Below are 20,928 nucleotides of genomic sequence, written 5' to 3'. Positions count from 1 at the left end.
AGTGTTTTACATGCATAGAAAGGTAAAATGTATACTCCATACTAAGACAAACGTTTGACTAACTGACGCTAAATAATACTGGATATACTTGTTCTGACTAATGTACAAATCCGACTTAAAGACGGACTCAGGAACGGAACTTGTACGTAACCCGGGGACTGCCTGTATTGCAATATGGCTTTGCCACCTTAAACTCAAAATTTTAGTTTAAATGTAAACGTGGTTGTATGAAGATATTTACCTTTTGAAGAAAACAATGCAATATAAAACCTAATTTTCTAACTATTTCAAGATAAAGTCTAGACATGAAATAATTAGGAATCAAGGGCAAACTATATGAAGAATTTCAGCCATTTTGCTATTGTAAGCAAACCGAGATAGTCTTTTGTGCAAATTGCAAACAAAGGTTGATTCCCTATTCCAGGGGTACGTTAATTTGGTTTGAGATGGACAGGTTTACAGAACCCTACTTGTGTTTGGTTATTCAACTTTGATTTCTGCACATGTTCAGTGATCAAATGTTATACTGCTCTACAAAAGATTTCTAAGTTAAGGGAGGGATTTATAAAGGTATATATTGCCCCTAGAACATCACAAACACTTCTGTGTTCTGTAATATTTTCCCTGTCCGGTGGTCATTTATCCTTTATGCTGTGACTCCATTTGACTGTGCCTTAAGCTGAGTTAAGATCACTTGTAGTATAATATTTGGTTTCAGGTTTTGGTTAGCATTGGACTGCTGGTAAATATCCATCCATCACTCAATTAACAGAATCAAATTGAATCCTTAATGATCATTTGAAGAAGACACTTACTTTATTTCATTAGAAATTAACAAAAACGTTTAACCGTTAAGCACATTCTAATTGTATGGCTAAATACAGCAAAGTACTGCATTCTTGGAAGTCTGAAATAAAGCAAGAACCTACTAGAAAGACTCAAGTTTATACAAATGCATAAACAGAACTATCAAAATCAGGTACAATGCTTTGTTCCTGAATTGATGTGATTTAATTGAAGCTGCGTCCCACAGGGTTCCACTTACATACACTGTTACTGTCATTCCCAATGGATTTCTCAAACATTAGAACAGTAGGAAGCCATTCAGTCCTTCATACCTATTTTGCCATTCAGTAAGATCACTTTCCTGCAAGTACCCTATATTCATAAAATATAATCAAATATTGTTTTGATCTTTGTCTTGAATATAGTCAGCTAAACTTTACTATCCCATTGGGAGGTACTTCCTTCACCAACTTTGTCAGTCATTTGTTTAAACACCCCAACAAGGTGAAATAATATGCTTGCATCAACCACAGCAAGCCTCAAAAGAATTTTGTATGTTTTATGTGATTATTCTTCAAGACTTGAGAACATACCTTCATCTACTTAATCTCTTACTTTTCTATGACAAACATCATCCTAGATATCATTCTGAGGAATCTAATGCATTTTCTCTTTCATAAGAATAACCTTTGAATTTAGAAGCAGATTTGACCTGTGTATTCCAGGTGTAGTGTCATGAAGGCCTTGTAAAATTCACAAAGATGTCCGTAAGATACCTTTCTCTCTCTCAGGCAGAGCGATCTGTACTCAGCCTTTGTCCCCCTGTGCCCACACCTCAGTGAGTTCTGCCTTCGCCATGATGCTGACCTTTCCTTCCGCTGCCTTCATCTCCGAGCTTACTCTTTGGCAAGGACTCTCCATCCCGCACCCATGATCCCTTTTCAGTCTTCAACCCCCCTTTTCCTGGACACCCTGCCCTGGTCTTCTGCCTACTTTTGCCATCTGCTGACAGGACAGCAACCAATTTGACTTCAATACACCTCACTCCAATTCCAGCCTCACTCCTTACAAACTCTGCTCCCCACTCCCTTCCCACTAACCCTAACCTCACCATCAAACTTGCAGATAAGGGGAATGCTGTAGTAGTCTGACATGCTGACCTGACCTCTCAGACACTTCTGCTTACTTGCCTCATGACCAGGACCCCACTAAGGAGCACCAGACCATTGTCTCCCACACCATCACCAACCTTAATAGCTCTGGGGATCTCCCATCCACTGTCACCAACCTCATAGTTCCCACATGCTATCAGGTTCCCTGGCCCCTATCAGTTTATCTTTACAATGGATGTCCAGTTCCCCTCTACCACCACTGTCTTCCATCTAGCAGAACCTGTCCTCTCTCAATAATTTCTCCTTCAAACAAAAGGTGCAGCCATGGGCACTCGCATACATCCCAGCTATGCCTGCCTTTTTGTCAGCTACGTAGAACAGACTGTGTTCCAAGCCTACACTGGTGGCCATCCCCCATTTTTCCTACTGTACATTGACCACTGCGTTGGCGGTGCTTCCTGCACCCATTTGGAACTTGTCAACTTCATCGATTTGGCCTCCAACCTCCACCCTGCCCTCAACTTTACCTGGTCCTGTTCCAGCACCTTCCTCCCCTTCAATCTCTCTGACTATCTATGGAGAAAGCTCATCTACTGATGTCTAGTATAAACCCACAGACTCTACCTGAACTATACCTCTTCCCACCCTGGTACTTGTAAAAACGCCATCCCCTTCTCTTACTTCCTCCATCTCTGCTGCATCTGCTCTCAGGATGATGCTTTTCATTCCAGTACGATGGAAATGTCTCCTCCTTCAAAGAAAAGGTCTTTACTACTTCCACCATCAACGCTGTCCTCAACCGCATCTCTTCTATTTCACGGGCATCTGCTCTCAGCCCATCCTCCCGCCACCTTACTTAGGGATAGGATTTCTCGATTCCTCATGTCCTGACTTACCACCCCACCAGCCTCCAGGTCCAGCACATAATTCTCCAGAACTTATGGGGTCCCACCACCGAGCACATCTTCCACCCCCCCCCCACCTATCTTTCCAGGTGAGGCCACATTTCACCTGTGAGTGTGTCGGGGTCATATTCTGTGTCCAGTGCTCCTTGTGTGGCCTCCTGTATATCGGTGAGTCTGCTTCGCTAATCGCCTATGCTCTATCTGCCAAAAGAAGTGGGATCTTCCAGAGGTCACCCGTTTTAATTCCACTTTCCATTTCCATTCTGAGGTGTCTATCATGGCCTCCTTTACTGTTGTAGTGAGACCACACTCAGGTTGGAGAACACCACCTTGTATTCCATGTGGCTAGCCTCCAACCTGATTGGCATGAATATCGGTTTCTCGATGCCCCCTCCCCCCCAACATTCCCCATGCCCTTTTCCTTCTTTCATTTTATCTCCTTGCTTGCCTTGTACTCCTCCCCCCTTTTCTTTCTTCCGTGGCCTTCTGTCTTCTATTAGATTCCCCCTCCTCAAGCCCTCTATCTCTTTCATCATTCAGCTTCCCAGCTTCACTTATCACCTTGTGTTTCTCCCTCTTCCCCCCCCCCCCCCCCTTTACTGTACTCAGTGTTTTTTTCCTCCAGTTCTGCTGAAGGGTCTCGGCCTGAAATGTTGATTGTACCCTTTGCCATTGATGCTACCTGGTCTGCTGAGTTCCTCCAGCATTTTGTGTGTTGCTTAGATTTCTAGCAACTGCAGATTTTCTCTTGTTTGTGAGCAACTTGCTATGCAATGTTTGCGATGTCAGCACATCCAGAAGAGGTCAAGAGCAGTGCCTCTCCATTCCTGGGAATGGTATGCATTGCCCTGGCAGACAATTCATTTGGATTTTGCTAGACCATTCATGGGCACAAATTTCTTGGCAGTAGCGGATGCAACTACAAAGTGGTCAGAAGTGTTCCCAATGGCCTCCACTCTAGCATCGCACATTTTATGTTGAGAAGCCTCTTCTCCAGGACTGGTGTTCCAGAACTCTTAGTGACAATGGTCCAAAGTTTGTTGCAGAAAAGTTTCAGTCATTCCTGAAAATAAACGGAATAAGACATTGCATCTGCACTGTACCACCCAGCTACAGCTGGCTTGACAGAAAGGTTCGTCCAGAGTCTTTAGAATACACTGAGTATTGTCAGCAGAACATACTACACTGACACTGAATCAAAAGCTTGCCAGTTTTCTCCTTGCACATCACAATGCAGCACACTCCACAACATACATACATTTTATATGTACGTGCCTCATTAGAGAGAAAAGTAAATGACTTATTTTCCAGGCAACTGTGTTTTTCTTTTGATTAGTTTTTGGAGTTACAAAGCAACAGTAGCCAAAGCTTCCACTATCTCTATACTCCTTTCAAAGTTGTGCGAATTTTAAGACACATATTGGGAATTTATTGACTTCCATTCTCATAAATTTCTCAACGCTGGTTTTACTGGTGTTAAATATGTTCCAATTGATTCAATGTAAACCTGTTCTCTTCAGCCGGGAATTTTTCCTGACTTCCATAAAGTCACTTCCTTACTCAGAATAAATTCCCCACGTTGCTACAAGAGACCTGTTTTAATTTTTGCTAAATATTCCTTTTTTACATATCTTTAGAAACTTGTATTTCTCGCAACACTTTATACCCTTATTCTTTCCTTTTACCTATCAATGTGGAAAGGTTGAGCAACCTAGGGTTTTTCTCCCTGGAGTATTTTCACAGTCCTGAGCTTTAGTAGGTATTTGTCCCTTAAATTATAAACTTAAATCTTATCCATTGCATGTATACTATTCCTTGTAATGTAGTTTTTCAATTAGCCATGCCACACCTCATGCCTCAAACTGTTGGATTTAATCTTAATAAGAAATTCCAAAAAAAAACACATCTTACCGCAAGACTCCTGAAAACTATTAAATTATTAATTAACCCTTTCTCATTGCACAGTATAGTCATTATCCAATGTATGAAAAGGACGAGTTCCTGAAAAATGTTAACTGAAACTTTATAATTAAAATTTCATAATTTGTAATTAAGCTTATGTATGCTCTGGTGCACTATTCCAGTGAATGGAATGCGACATGCTATTTATTATAGTAGAAAATTGATTTGTAAGTTGAAGACAGTAGGATTAGTGAAAATTGAGAATCACCTGTACTTAATTTAAACTGAACAGTTCACTTGTTGGTTCATTATCATAAATTACTGATCTAAGAAAGAAAGCATCTTCTGTGAAAGCATCACATTCACACTCCCACTCACTCTTATAATTTGATTCATCAGGATGCAGGTGAAACCCATTCCAAAAGAACAGCACCTTCTGCCTCAGACCAGGTGCCAGAACCCCACATTGAAGTCCCTTTCACCTGTGCCAATCTTTGAGCCATACCTTCAGCTCTCTGAATTTATTGCCTCATTGTTACTTGTGGTTTGGGTTATAATACAGAGGTTATTATCTTTGTAGGTCTGTTTTTTAATTTGGATGCTAACTTTTAATGACACCACAGAAGCACCTCCTTTTTATTGACCTATCTATGTCATTAGTTATGATCTGAACTATGACAGCTATGTCTTTCCTTCCTTAATTCCTCTCCAGCTTAAAGCATGAAGCTCAGCCTTCAGAACCTATGCTACATCATAATATCCCTCAATATTGTGCCCTTTCACAATTCCATTCCTTTTCACTTCCTGAGCATGAATGATCCCATATACAACATTGCTGCGGTCAGTTTGTTCATTTTTTTTACAGTCTGTATTCTAGTCCATAGGAGTTGCAAGCAAATATGTGTATGAAGATCTAACTTAATGATATAAATGTTGAAATTTCAACCAATGTATTTTTGTGTTTTCCCAGTGTTGTCATTTTTCTAGTAAATGTACACTGATTTGAATTGATTTTATTTCTTACATCCTTAACATAGATGAACAAAAAATCTTCACGTTAATGTCTCTGTCTAAATGTGAAATCATAGTAATTTATAGTAAATAGAACAGGCAATGTAACATAGAAATACACTCAAATCAGAGTGAGTTAATCAGTCTGATGGCCTGGTGGAAGAAGCTGTTCTGAAACCTGTTGGTTCTGGCTTTTATGCTGTGGTACTGTTTCCCAGATGGTAGCAGCTGGAACAGTTTGTGGTTAGGGTGACTCAGGTCCCCAATGATCCTACGGGCCCTTTTTTCACACCTGTCTTTGTAAATGTCCTGAAACATGGGAAGTTCACAACTACAGATGTGTTGGGCTGTCCGGACCACTCTTTGCAGGATCCTGCAATTGGGGAGGCACAGTTCCCATACCAGGCAGTGATGCAGTGGATCAGGATGCTTTCAATTGTGCCCCTGTTGAAAGTTCTTACGATTTGAAGGCCCATACCAAACTTCCTCAACTGTCTGAGGTGAAAGAGGTGCGGTTGTGCCTTTTTTACCACACGGCTGGTGTGTGCAGACCACGTGAGGTCCTTGGTGATGTGGATGCCGAAGAATTTAAAGCTGTTTACCCTCTCAATCTCAGATCCATTGATGTCAATAGGTGTTAGCCGGTCTCCATTCCTCTTGTAATCCATAACCAGCTCCTTTGTTTTTGTGACATTGAGGGAGAGTTTATTTTCTTGACACCTCTGTCAGAGAGATAACTTCTTCCCTGTAGGCCTCCTTGTTATTGTTGGAGATTGGGCCAATCAATGTAGTGTTGTCAGCAAATTTAATTAGCAGATTAGAGCATACAGTCCTGAGGGGCTGCTGTGTTGAGAGTCAGAGGGGTGGAGGTGAGGGTGCCCACTCTGACCACCTGCTGGCTGTCCGACAGGCAGTCCAGGATCCAGCTGCACAAGACATGTTCAAGGCCGTGGTCTCTGAGCTTCCTGTTGGGCTGGATGGAATTATGGTGTTGAATGCTGAACTGTAGTCCCAAGAACAGCATTCTCACATAAACATCCTCCTTCTCCAGATGTGTAAGGACAGTATGTAGGGCAGTGGCTATTGCGTCATCTGTCGGTCAGTTGTGTTAGTAGGCAAATTGTAAGGGATCCAGTTTGTGTTGTAGCAAGCTGCAGATGTAATCCTTGAACAGCTTCTCAAAGCATTTGCTTTTTATTGAGGTGAGTGCAATGGGACACTAGTCATTCAGACATGATACTTTGCTCTTTCTTGGTAGAGGGACAATGGTGCATAATTTGAAGCAGGAGGGTACTCTACGCTGGGAGAGAGAGAGATTAAAAATATCTGTAAACACACCTGCCAGTTGTACTGCGTACATACTGAGTAATTGCCCTGAGATGCTGCCCGGTCCCGCAGCCTTGCGACCATCCACTCATTGGAAACATCTGTGTACCAGAGACGGCCGGGTTGTAGGTTGAAGCCGTGGCTTTCCCTGGAGGTTCAGAGTGACATTGGATTGAGCGTAAAAGTGATTGAGCTCATCTGGGAGAGAGGCCGGAATGTTGGTGGCACCACTACGTTTGGCATTGAAGTTTGCAATGGTATGTAAATCTCACCACAAGGCATGAGTGCTATTCATTATGAATCTTGATCAATCTTGTCTCTGTATTGTTGTTTCGCAGCCTTGATAGCTTTGCGCAGATCGTAGCTGCTTTTCTTGAACTCCAACTGATTGCTGGCATTGTAAGCTCTATGTCGCATGCTAAGTGCTGCTTGCACTGAACTATTGATCCAGGGTTTCTGGTTCGGGAAGCTCCTGAGCAACTTCTGGTGGACAGCATCGTTGATGCACTTCCAGGTGGAGGACGTGACTCCATCCGTGAACTCGGGAGCATCCTCATCATGGAAGACATTCCAGTCGACGTCATCGAAGCAGTTCTGCAGCATGGAGGCCAATTGGTTGGACCATCAGTGGACGGTTTTAACTATGACCGCCTCTTGTTTCAGCTTCTGCTTGTACGTTGGCAAAAGCAGAATCGAAGGTTGGTCAGATTTTCCAAAAGCTGGGCAAAGGAGAGCTTTGTAAACATTACGGAACGAGCATAGCAGTGATCAAGTGTCTTATCCCCACGAGTGCTCACCTGCATGTGCTGATAAAACTTCAGAGAGACATTTGATCGCAACACTTGATCAAAGTTACTGGCGACAATGAAGGCAGCCTTTGGGTGTGCACTCTCCATCATACTGTTTCTTGAGAACCAGGTAAGTATCAGCCTGTGGCGGAATGTACACCGCTGTAATGATAACAGCTGTGAACTCTCTTGGCAGCCAGTAGGGTCTGCACTGCAGCGCCAGGTATTCTCTGTCTGGGGAACTAAACGATTTGAGAGCATGTACATCCTGGGGGTCACACCAAGCATTATTGACCATGAAGCATACCCCTCCTCCTTCCAGAGAGGTTATTTGACCTGTCCACCCGGAACAGGGAGAACCCAGAGTGCTCAATAGTATGGTCCAGTATCTCCTCCATCAGTCAGGTCTCCATGAAGCACAAAACATTGCATTCCTTTATTTCCCGCTGATAGGAGATTCTGGCTCTCAGTTCGCACAGCTTGTTGTTGAGGGACTGAAAGTTAGCCAGGAGCATACTTGGGAGGGGCAGCAGATTTACATGCCGTCTCAGCCTCACCAGGATGCCGGCTCTTCTTCCTTGCCTCCGGCACTTCCGAGGTAGTGGCAGTGTAAGAGATGAGTCTCCCATGGATCATGCAAGCAGGGGTTCCCAGTATAGGAAAGGCGGCACATTGTGGGTAAATACCATCTTTCTGATGTTCAGAAGGGTCAGTCTATTGTATCCGATGTGACAATCAGCTACTTGAACAAAAAATGCGGAGCAAAGTGTAGAAATTAGTAATATACTGCTGAAGATAGATCTAACAATGTGTTTATATTGCAGTTTCAATTCGGTCTGAGGATGGATTATGAGTTACACTTAATATAGATCTATATTTGAAATTTAGTGCAATTTTTTTTTCAGTTTTACCATACTGCTGATTTTGCTTAAAATTTTTATCTGTAGTTGCTTGGAAAAGAAAAGAAAACCCCCAAGGAAACATATAATGCGTAGTCTTTTGACTCCTGCTCTAGGCAGGCTTTTTATTAAAAAAATTAGTGTTGAATGAGAAAGCTGCATCACTCTACCAGTCTCTTATTCCTCAACTCCTGAGTTTTATTTAGATGTTGTATTTTCATCAGTGGATTTTTTATGCAATGCATGCTTAGGAATTATTAACAAAATGGACAGCGGATTTTGTGAAAATTATAGTTGGTAGTACACCTGTTTATGTAAGCAGTTATTTTCACATAAAACAGTTGGCAAATTTAAATGAAAACTGGAAGTATGAAAGATAATGCTAAAGAAATATTAACTGGGATGTTGCTGACAACACTTTGTTTGAAATAGGTCACAGCCTCGGATATGGGTTTGTGAATTATGTGGATGCTAAAGATGCAGAGAGAGCTATTAATACACTTAATGGTCTGAGGCTGCAATCAAAAACTATAAAGGTAAGATCTCAAAGCAACATTATTTATATGTTGAGGTATTGACCCGCAAAGTTTGGGAAATGATCTGTATTTCCCAGGGACTCATTGTGTACTTTTATTGTTTTCATATTTCCTAATGATATAAAAGGCCATTCCAGTCATTGAATTTTTGCCAGCTCTCAAGGTAATTTTATTACCTTAAGTGTTTCCCTATAATTTTTCTTTGTGTCCCTATTGACATCCCTTCTGGTTCTCCCTCTCACATTTGAGGTAATTTACACTTGGCAACCAGCACATCTATGAAGGAAGCAGGAGCTCCTAGAGCAGGGGTCGGCAACCTTTACCACTGAAAGAGCCATATGGACCCATTTCCCACCGAAAAGAAAACACTGGGAGCCACAAAATCCGTTTGACATTTAAAATGAAATAACACTGCATACAACGGTTTTTTTTTTGCCTTTATGCTATGTATAAACAAACTATAATGTGTTGCATTTATGAAATTGATGATCTCCTGCAGAGAAAATGAAATTACATTTCTGCATGCAACAAAAACATTTTGAACTCCGAAAAAAAGACGTTGGGTTGAAGGTTACTCCATAGTTAGCCTACTTTGGGTCGAAAAATTAAAAGAAATCGTGCAGTGGTGACGTATATTAATAGCGATAAAAAACACGTTGTAGCGGTGTGCAACACGCAGCGCTAAAATAATGACACTGCAGTCAAAGATAATTTTATTTGAACTGAACAGCCTTGCTTTAAAGCTTCCCTCAACCCACCCCCCCCCCCCCCCCCCCGTGGGCGCGGATGCTCCAAAAGACACGTACTCACAAACCCCGTAGGCTATCTCCCTCAGCTGGAACGGTGGTTAATTGTGAGCCGGTTCAGATGTGCCAGGAAATGAGGTCGCCACAACGTTTTATTTAGATTGTACAAGATCACCATAATCTTCAAATTCCGAATTACATTTCAAAAACTAACCAACCAAGGGGAGCCGCAGCACAGATGAAAGGGTCGCATGCGGCTCCGGAGCCGCGGGTTGCCGACCCCTGTCCTAGAGGAAACTTCTGTGGTCACTGGGAGAATATGCACTCTATACAGACAGTCCTTAAGGAACAGACAGCCTGAGATGCCAGAGCTTGGTGAAAACTACAGTTGCTAAGCAGTAGTAGAGTGCAGTGAGTAAGATTGGTACACACTCTTTGCCTTATGGGTGTTCAGTGAAGCATTCAATAAAAAGCCTACAGTGGCAGCCTCCAAATGTGTATACAGGCAGAAGTCACCTGCATACTACAGCTGGATAGCTGAAATGAGAGTGACCTTTGTTCGAGATAATGCTGAGCCACACTTTGTTGAGTACTTTCAACAGTTTTGGGCCCCATATCTCAGAAAGGATGTGTTCTCAATGGAGAGAGTTCAGAGGAGGTTCACGAGGTTGATTCCAGGAATGAAGGGGTTAACATTTGAGCACTTGGCAGGTTTGGGCCTGTACTCACTGGAATTTAGACGAATGTGGGAGTTGGGGGGAATCCACTTGGTGGATGTGCATAGGGTGCTTCCTGTGGTGGAGATGTCCAGGTCTAGAGGACACAGCCTCAAAATTCAGGAGTGAACCTTTAGAACAGAGGTAAGGAGGGATTTTTTTAGCCAGAAAGTAGTAAATCTGTGGAATGCTCTGCCACAGACTGTGCTGGAGGCTAAGTACCTGCATATATTTAAGACGAATATTGATTGTTTCCTGATCGGCCAGACCATCACAGGATATGGAGGCAAGGCAGGTGGATGGGGTTGAGTGGGAGTCAGGAGCAGCCATGATGGAATGGCGGAGCAGACTCTATGGGCTGAATAACCTAATTCTGTTCCTATGTATTATGGTCTAACAGTTTAAAAGAGGACCTGATGAAATTGGTAGTTTTCCATTCATCCTGTGGATTAGTTGCATACTATTGAACAGTTTTTGGAAGTGAAGTGGAAAATTATGATATGGAAGATTGAGGAGAGGGTTGGAGTACTGACGTGTTGCTTGATCTCATTCTACGTGGTATTCCTGCTGGATAAAATCAGAGCTTGCCTGTCATTGTAGAATAGATGCAGAAAGGTAGTGAATTGTGTACTGTCAAATTGGGAACTCCCCTTTGGGCGGTGTCACAAAAATCTTTTGTAAGGTTAAGAAAGGCTCTCTAGTATTTGATGCTGTTCCCTGCATTTTATTCAGATTGTCTCAGAAGTGGCTTCTTTGTACCTCTTGAAGAATTCGCACTGCCACTCAATAGCTATTTGACCACTAGGCAGAGCAATGTTGTTGCAGTGACTTTTCCTGTGACAGATAGCAAGGGCCCTCCTGTACTTTTCATAATCAGTTTGGATTCTGTCCTGAATATGGCCATGACAATGGCATTACTAAGATTCTCTGACTTCTTTGGTGATGCAGATAAGGTTATATAATTGTATAATTATTTCTTCTGCCATATTATAGAAATTATACTACTTGCTGAAAAATACTATTATTTTCTAACTCATTGGTCATTTTATAGTAGTGAGAGTTTATTGGCAAATATTTTATCTGGTGCATTTGGGGATATTTTTGCCAGTGGTTGCTGATTGTTTCACTCTCCTTGATAAGCTCTTTTATCTTGGTTCAGCAGGACAGGCCCTTGTGTGTTTGAATTAATTCTGGTCTTCGTAACATGTAGGAATCCATACAGATTGTTATAGCTTATTGCTAGATGCATTCTTGCATCCACCATCTTTTCTGAGGTTGCAAGTTTTTTTTGTTGGGCCTCTTTGCAAAGGTGCCATTGAGTCATGTGAAGTTTCTAATCCATAAAAGGCTTGAACATTAGCTCCTGGGCAACATGTTCATTCTCATCAAAACACGTTCTGGTGGAGAAAGCAAGAGTCTCCTTCACAAGTGCTAATGGTGAATTTTGGAGAAATCTGAACGGTGGGCAACATGTGGCTTCTGTTGATTGGGAGTCTTCATGTTGTTTGTCATCTCTAGCTAAGAAGATCTTTCTGTGCAAAAACCTTCAGAAGCTTGCATTTCCCCAGATGAATATGCCTTTTACTGCAAATCTGTTTGTGCTCATCTATCTGCAAATGGCAGGCATCATCTATTCAGCAGATACAAGGCACCCAAAACAAGCACACCAAACTCCAAACTAAACATTTCTAGGATAAGAAAATACTTTAAGGGTGTCACTATTGGAGACGAGTGGGAAAGGAGTCGATTTCTTTATTGACTGTGAGAACTCCTAACCTATGACAGTGTTATGAATAAGGAGATACCAAATATCTGGAGCCTCTTCAGTGGTACATACGAATTTTAAAAAAATGATGGAAATCGCTCAACTATCCTCCACTCCACTAACCTGACCTACATGTTGTAGAGTCTGGGCTGTGCACATGCCTGAGCTGCCACATCAGAAGCTACAGGACTGGAGGGGAATAAATTAATTCTCAACCTCATGATGATGAGCTTTAAATCCTGCTCTTCCTCAGCTCCACCACCTACCCCCCCCCCCCCCCCCCCCCCGTTTCCTCTTTGTAATTGTGGTATTATTCTGTGGATGGTTTATCCTCTTATTGTAGATAAGTTGCCAAAATCACAATGCGTTGTTGCCCTCACAGAGATAAAATAACTTTTTTTTTTAAAAAACTTTGATCTGTTCAGCTGAATTCCTTGTTGATGACTAGATAGGTGTAAAAGTTTACACTTCCATGTTTTATTTTTTGTGTGGCCCTTAATAAATAAAATAGTTGAAGTTCAAGCACAACCACGTAGCCAGGATTCTTGGTGAAAGTGAGTTAAAGCCTTGATCAGTAGCAAAATCCTTCTTTGTAATAGGTGGAGAAAATAGGATGTGGGATTGGGAGATGCTAACTGCACTAGTGCGCATATGGTAAAACCAAATGAAATGCTGATTGAATTATCCAAATTTTTCAAAAAGATATTCTCCTGTAAATATAGCCACAGTGGCAATTATATCATTAAGTGTGTTAGTAAATATCTTTGTATTCAATTATCTGCAATTTTGGCCAGCTGTAACTGTATTACATTTCAAGACACACCTTCCCCATCTCCTCCCCTTTTCACATTGCAATGAGATCATTCTTGATTCTCCTGCTCTCACCACTCACTCCTTATTTTATTGCCCACACTTGTGAACTTGCAAGAGATGTAACCTTTGCCCTTTAATTTCTTCCTTTCTTACTATCCATAAACCCAAATAGTCTTCAAGTGAAGTAGTGATTCACTTGGAGAAGTAAAATACAGATTGGCTGATCACTAGGTGGAGTATCTACCTTCAGTCTTCAGGAGTAACTGAGCTTTCAACTGTCTACCACTTTAATCTTCCATCCCACTCCTTTAACCTATTTTGTCTGTGGCTTCTTGTACTACTATAATGTGCCCCAACACAAGCTTGAAGAACAACACCTCATTATTTGTCTCCAAATGTTGTTGGAATATTGGAAATCCTGAATATTGAACATCCTTCTGGAATATTGTTGAGATTTCCAGCTTTAGATAAATAGTAGAACTGGCCAGTTTTAGTAACACATTCATTTGAAGAACCCAGGCTTCACAGTTTGACCTAGCATTTAATTGTCTGGCCTTAGCTGCACTTGTGAAGTTGGTGGTGAACTGTTTTCTTAAACCACTGACACCACTATTTTAGGCTTTGAGCTTCTATAGTTTTTTTTTGTTTGTTTAATATTCATTACATTACTAAGGTTTATTTAAAGTATTGTTGTAATCAATAGGAAAACTTGCATGTGAAACTAACATGTTGTTTTAATGTATTTTAATGATGCCTCATAGGTTTGTGTTCGTAATAATGGTAGAAATAAATGCTTTGCAGTTAAGAATATGGTCTCCCAGCAGATCCCAAGCTCGGGATAACTATTTTTCAACTAGTTATATGACTGTGTCAGTGTTTCTTAGTTTTTATTCATATAAGGGCGATGGGCTGTGCAGACTGAACTGGTATTTATTTGCCTATCCTTGAAATAGTGGTGGTGAGCTATTTTCTTGAACCTCTGCTTTCCTTGGTATGTGGGTGTCCCTATGATGCTATTAGGGAGGAACGTCCAGTATCTTAACTCAGAGACAGTGAAGGAATAGCTATAGTAATAATGCTGTGTGTCTTGGAGGGCAACATCTTGATAGTACTTTTACTGACTTTTGTCCTTCTAGTTTGTAGAAATAGTGGTTTAGAAGGTGCTGTCTAAGGAGTCTTGATTGTTACTACGGTGCATCCTGTAGATGGTACAAACTGGTGGTGCTGGAGTGATTGAATGATTGTGGAATGGATGTTTTATCAAACAGGATTCTCTGTCCTCAAAGGTTTGAGCTTGCTTTTTGCTGAAGGTCTACTCATCTAGGCAAGTGGTAAGTATTCCATCATACTCCTGACCAGCCTTGTAGATGTGTGGACAGGCTTTGAGAAGTTCGGTGAGTTACTCACCTCGATTCCTAGTCTAAAGCCATCTTTTGCAGTCGCATTTTGTATATGGCTATACTAGTTCAGTTTCGGCTCAGTGGTATCCCCCAGGATATTGACAGAGGGTATTCAGTGATGTAATTTGATTTAATGAAAGGGAATAATAGCTGGATTTTCTGTTAGCTATTATCTTTCCTTGACACTTGTGTGACATAAATTTTACTTGCCACTGTCAGCCTGCCTCAATAATCTCTGTGTCATGCTGTATTTGCTGTAGGCTGCTTCATTATTTCAGGACCTGGGAATGATACTAAATGTTGTGCAATCATCACTAAACGTTCTTCAAATCTTAAAGGGAAGTAATTGATGCAGCTCAGAATGTTGCACTTAAGACACTACCCGAAGAGGGAATTGCTGAGATGTCCTGTGACTGAGATGAATGACATACCCCACCACAACAATCTTCCCGTTCTTTCCAATGTGGTTTTTCCCTGATTCCGGTTGACTTCAGTTTAGCTAGGTCTTCTTGATGTCATACTCAATCAAATGCTGCCTTGAAATTAAGGGATATTAATCTTGTTTCATTTGTGGAGTTCAACAACTTTGTCCATGCTTTGACAACAGCTGTAATGAGGTCAGGAGCTTAGTGATATTGGTGAACTCAAACTAGTCTTATCTGAGTGAATTCCTTTATCAGTTATTTCTTCCGTTACCTTGCTGATGACCTAGAGTAGACAGATGGGTTGGGAATTGGCCAGGTTGGATTTGACATGATTATTATTGATTCCAAGATGGCGGCGCAACAGAGCTTGCAGCGGCCATTTCGGAGCTGATTATCTGTTATTTGTGAAGTGGGGTGCCGTGCGCAATCATAATCGATTGAAAACGGACGCGGGAGCACGGAGGAACATCGGGAAATCTCCAGGAAGACCTTCTTCGTTGCTGCTGCTTCTATGAGGTTTGGAACTCTGCTGGGAAGAACAGGCCCCCAGTCCTCGGGGTCGAGTTGCCGATAGCCGTTGGTGGGGCTGTCTTAATACGCTCGGAGAAGCTGTGCCGGAGGGGATGGTAGTCGGCTCGGTTTGACGAACTCGGAGTCCGCTGTGATCAGGTCGCTTTCTGTGTGTGCTGTGTCTGCGAGGCTGAGTTGGGCGGCGCCGTGGAAGTCCATAGCCGGGGTATTCCCTTCTGCCGCCGTTGTGGGATGGCGAGTCTGGCGGGACCCTGGGGACTTGTGGAAACTGTGTGGTGATTTCTTTTGAACTTATAGTCCTTTAACATCTTTGGACTACTTTTACTGTGCCCATAGTCTGTTTTTTTATCAATTATGCTATTGTTTGCACTGTTGTAACTATATGGTTTTGTAGTTTTTGGTCTTGTTTGTCTGGTGGCTTTGGAGCTCCTGTCCAGGGAACGTGCTAAGACGGTAGCGCGATATTAATATGCAGCAGCCTGTCCGGACTCTGGATTGGGGATTGCCAAATGTTATGTGGATTTTCTGGTGTAGTCTGTTTTGTCATATGCTTTTGTGATATCATTCTGGAGGAACGTTGTCTCATTTTTTAACTGCATTGCATTTGTGGTTTCTAAATGACAATAAACTGAATCTGACATGTCTCTTGAGGACAGGGCAGAGCTATGCAATTCTCTACATTGGCTATATGCTAATATAGCTGCAATACAACAGCTTGACTAAGGGCACAGCAAGTTATGGAGTGTCTTTAGTACCATAGTGGGAATGTTTTCAAGGCCCATAGGCTATGTTTCTATCCATTACCTTTTGCCATTTCTTGATCTCACATGTAGTGAATCAAATTGGCTGAAGATTGGCATCTATCCTGTGGGGGAACACTGATTGAGGCTGATATGCATTATCACTTGGCACTTCTGTCTGAAGATTCTTGCAAATGCTTTCTCTTATGTCCAGGGGTGGGGTCGGAGTCCAGACCTGGGGTCCATGGACCCCTTGGTTAGTGGTAGTGGTCCATGGCATAAAAAGGGTCGGGAACTGCTGATCTATTGCGCAGTGTTTGTTGTTGGGCAAACTTACAGTTCTTCGGTTTACCAGGTTGCTTCTTCATTTTGAGATATGTCTGCTGCTTTTCCTGGCATGCCCTCCTGTGCTTCTTCAAGGAGTCGGGGTGATAGCCTAGCTTGATGGTGATTATAGGGTATAAGGTTTGCTGGCCAATGAGGTTGCAGATTGTGGTTAGTGCCATTCTGATGTGGCTGATGACCTGCTACACTACATAGTAATTCCTTTGATTAGAATTGGCTGCAAGTTCCTCTCCACGCCTTGTGGTGCATCGGGCGGCAACCTTGTTGTTTTTTTTTAGCATTTGTCTTTATTACGGGATCGAGTTGCTAGCTCAATGCTCAATCCAGCACAGATGGAAAGTGTGCAAAGAGCCGGCCGGATTCAAACGTGAGACCACTCACCCTGAAGTCCAGTGTGGATGCCACTACACCACCAGCCAGCTATGCTGCCTAGGTGCCTAGTCCTTGATGCTAATCTGTTTGTAGGATGCCCCATTAAGCATGGTGGTACTATCACACAATACAATTAACTGTGCTTTCACTGTGAAGACAGGATTTCACTGTTGAAGAATTGTGTGCTGTTCACTCCAACTAGAACTGTCATGAGAAGATGCATCTATAACAAGAAGATTTGTGAGGACAAGTTCAAATAGGTACTTGTATTATACTATAGTTACCATGGTTAACTGCCCATATAGGCAATTGATATGATTTTTCTTTTATCTATTTGAAAGGTTTCATATGCCCGACCAAGCTCTGACAGCATCAAAGATGCAAACCTTTATGTGAGTGGGCTACCAAAGACAATGACCCAGAAGGATTTGGAGCAGTTATTTGGACGTTATGGTCGCATCATTACATCTCGTGTCCTTGTTGACCAAGTCACGGGTGGGTGATATTTACATTTTCTTCAATGATAAAAGGAATATTTCCAAACTTGTGTGTTGGTCATGTTTGTAAATTAATGGTATTGGGTTAAACTGTAGACTCTATAAACAGATGGTTTGTTAAGATTTTCAAAATATGAAATTAGAGCACAACTTGAATCCAACCTTGTTCAGGTTTTGCAGAAGAAGGGCCTGGGAGGGGGTGACAGTATAATCTGTTTGAAGAAAATAGTTTGGTTATTTAACAGTTAGGTGCCTATCTTCACTTAAGGTCATCGTAATCTGGATTTTTTTGGTCTTGATATCCCAAGAATAGCTGCAAGGTGGTGAAAGGGCTGTACCTGATTAAATTACCTTATAACCCTGCTTCTGAGTCAAGAAAAGCAGGTGTGGCTACACAAGCCCAACAAGGTATTGAATAAACCATCAAGCTTCAATCATCATGTTTGTAGAGATATGGTACCGTAATTCCGCTGGGAAAGGAGTCACTGGTTAAGTCCTATGTTTCATTACTAAATTGAATTAATAATTTGTATCTTTGACTTTAAAACAGTTGAAATGGTCTGTAAACTTTTTATGATAGATTCTATATGCTTGCTAATCGGATTCCAATAATTTGCCGGGAGGCTTTTCAGTAATGCCACTTTGAATGTTTTTGTAAAACCAACACAACAATGATATTTGTATACCGGAACACATCAACTGCATTTATAAATTGAAGTTGAATGGATTACTGGCAACCTAAATAATTCAGTATTTAATTTAATATGCTTGTCTCTTTCAGGTATGTCCAGAGGAGTGGCTTTTATTCGTTTTGACAGGAAATCTGAAGCAGATGAAGCTATTAACAATTTGAATGGGCATAAACCACCAGGTGCTGTTGAGCCAATTACGGTAAAACTTGCAGCCAATCCTAATCAGAAAACAAATGCATCTCTGCTGGCACAGCTGTATCATTCACCAGCAAGGCGGTTTCCAGGACCATTGCACCATCAGGCACAGAGATTCAGGTATATTACTTTCATTCAAGCAGATGCCAATTCTGTATTTTTGGAAAGAAGCAGAGTACCATGGATGACTATATATGTCCTCTTATAGATTTCAAATGTCCTTTAAGATTTCTTTGTGCAACTCTGATGGTTAATGTATTTGGCCATTTACTTATTTCCTTTTCATTTGGTACCAATTTAGAACTTGATTAACTTATTGGATTTTAATTGATTTTACAGTAATATTTCTCATGAACTCTTTGATTCTTATTGAAAATAAGTGATAGAAACAAGATAGCTGTAATTGGTAAGGTTGATTAATTTCTGATGAGTTAGTAGTGCAGTGTCCTTTGAGGAAAGGTTATCCAATTAAGTGGACTAAAAAGGCTAAATTCTTTGTTCCCCACAATCATATAGATTATTGAATTTGGTTTAAATGGGGCCATTGCAGCTTTGCAGTTTGGAGGTCATGCCACATCCACTGTTTTCCTTTTTACCCCACTTTATTTTTCTTTTTTTTAAATTGTCTCTGCAACCATGGAGGAAAGAAATTATTTAATTTGCTACTGTGTCTGGGACTTCCTGAAAATTTGGAGGAATGTGTTATAGTGAAATTTTTATGAGTTTAATTTTACATTGGTAATTCGGAAGTTATTAAAAGATATAGGTCTTTTTTTCTTCCCTGATCTCGTAGATCATCTAATTGTTTTAGGTAATGTTGAATAGTTTGGTTAACTTAGGGTGCCACAGTAGCACAGCGGTTAGGGCACACTGTTACAGCTCATTATTGCAGGGTATCGAGAGTTCAAAGTTCAATTCTGATGCTGCCTATAAGAAGCTTGTACATCTTACTCGTGAGCATATGGGTTTCCTCCAGATGCACCAATTCTCTTCCACGTTCCAAAGATGTACTGGTTAGTAGGTTAATTGGTCATAGTAAATTATCCCATAATTAAGCTGGAGTTAAATAGGTGGGTTGCTGGGCATTGCACCTCATTGTGCCAGAAGGGCTTGTTCCACGCTGTATAGCCAAGTAAGTAAGTAAGTAAATAAATAAATAGTTACAGCCCCAGTCATTAAGGTTTCGTTTATGAGAGAGAATGGGGTTGGGGAGAAACAATTACATAAACTATTAATTTTCAGATGAAATATACAAATATTTCATCTTATCCCAGCAATATTTGCAGTTTGGAGGTGGCCTAAAATTAAAAGGAGCCTGGGGATTGAACAGTGTTGCATAAGGAACAGATTTTAAAATGTTCACAGTTGTATTGCTTACTTCAGAATTCATGTTGCCTTTTTGGGTTGCGTTCCACGTCTAAAAATTTTTCATAGTTGTATCAAAATGCCTGACCATTATTTTATATTTATTTGGATGTTACTTTTGTGATGAAGTCTGCAAAAAATGGTATTTATTCTGAGACGCTAACTGATGTTGTGAAGCTTGGTTTTTGTGGTTGAAATTTAACTTTGAGACATTTAACTTTGCACAGTTGGCATATCTGGTTAATGCTGCAGAACCAATTTAAATCAAAGTACTTGAGTTAGTTCAGTTTGCAGTGATGATGCTCTCAAGTCTGAGTCTAAGGAGCAGTATTTGTAGAATGTAGTAGACAAGAGGGATTACTTGATACATTGTTTGACTGTAGTAAAGGTGCACAATAGAAGAGTTGTGTTGATTACAGATAGGACTGAATAATACCATAATAAGTACGGTTGAATGTCCATCCATGGCCTCCTCTGCTGTCGGGATAAAGCCACACTTAGGTTAGAGGAACAACACATTATATTTTGTTTGGGTAGCCTCCAATCTGATAGCAGGAGCATCGATTTCTCAAACTTCCAGTAATACCTCCAACCCGCCTTCACCACTTCCCTTCCCAATGTCCCTCTCTCATGCTATCTCCTTGCCTGTCCATCACCTCCTGCTGGTGCACCCCCACCTCCCTGACCCCCTTCCTCTTTCTTTCATGGCCTTCTGTCTCTCACCAATCAACTTCCTAGCTCTTTGCTGCATCCTTCCCTCTCCCAAGTTTAATCTTATCACCTGGGGTTTCTCTTCTTCCCCCGCACCCCATCTTTCAAATCTACTTCTGTTATTTTTCTCCAGTCCTTTTGAAGGGTTTCAGCCCAAAACGCCAACTGTACTTTTTTCCATACATGCTGCCTGGCCTGCTGAGTTCCTCCGGCATTTTGTGTTATGTTTGGATTTCCAGCACCTGCAGATTTTCTCTTGTTTGTTGGTTGAAATGTGTTAGCTTTCAGCATACAACCTGCTTTGATCTAGCATTTTACAATTATTAGCTTCCCAATAGCCTTTTGATCTG

The 20,928-nt window shown here is 41.3% G+C and overlaps 1 protein-coding gene across 7 annotated transcripts in view; it reads left to right on the top strand.

The window, feature by feature from the left end:
* LOC132406257 (ELAV-like protein 1) overlaps positions 1–20,928 on the top strand; it is a 54,643-nt gene that overhangs the window by 16,429 nt on the left and 17,286 nt on the right. For all 7 annotated transcript variants that reach the window (XR_009516119.1, XR_009516117.1, XR_009516118.1 and 4 more), the window contains exons 3-5: positions 9,162–9,265; positions 17,460–17,613; positions 18,397–18,622. Coding sequence is in view for 1 of the 7 variants with exons in the window: in XM_059991648.1 (XP_059847631.1) it covers positions 9,162–9,265; positions 17,460–17,613; positions 18,397–18,622 (484 nt within the window). In the remaining 6 variants the exon portion in view is untranslated. The remainder of the gene's footprint in view (positions 1–9,161; positions 9,266–17,459; positions 17,614–18,396; positions 18,623–20,928) is intronic.

Source organism: Hypanus sabinus, chromosome 16 (assembly GCF_030144855.1).
Source record: "Hypanus sabinus isolate sHypSab1 chromosome 16, sHypSab1.hap1, whole genome shotgun sequence".
In the NCBI taxonomy this organism is placed as follows: domain Eukaryota; kingdom Metazoa; phylum Chordata; class Chondrichthyes; order Myliobatiformes; family Dasyatidae; genus Hypanus; species Hypanus sabinus.
This window is presented reverse-complemented; position numbering and strand designations above follow the sequence as displayed.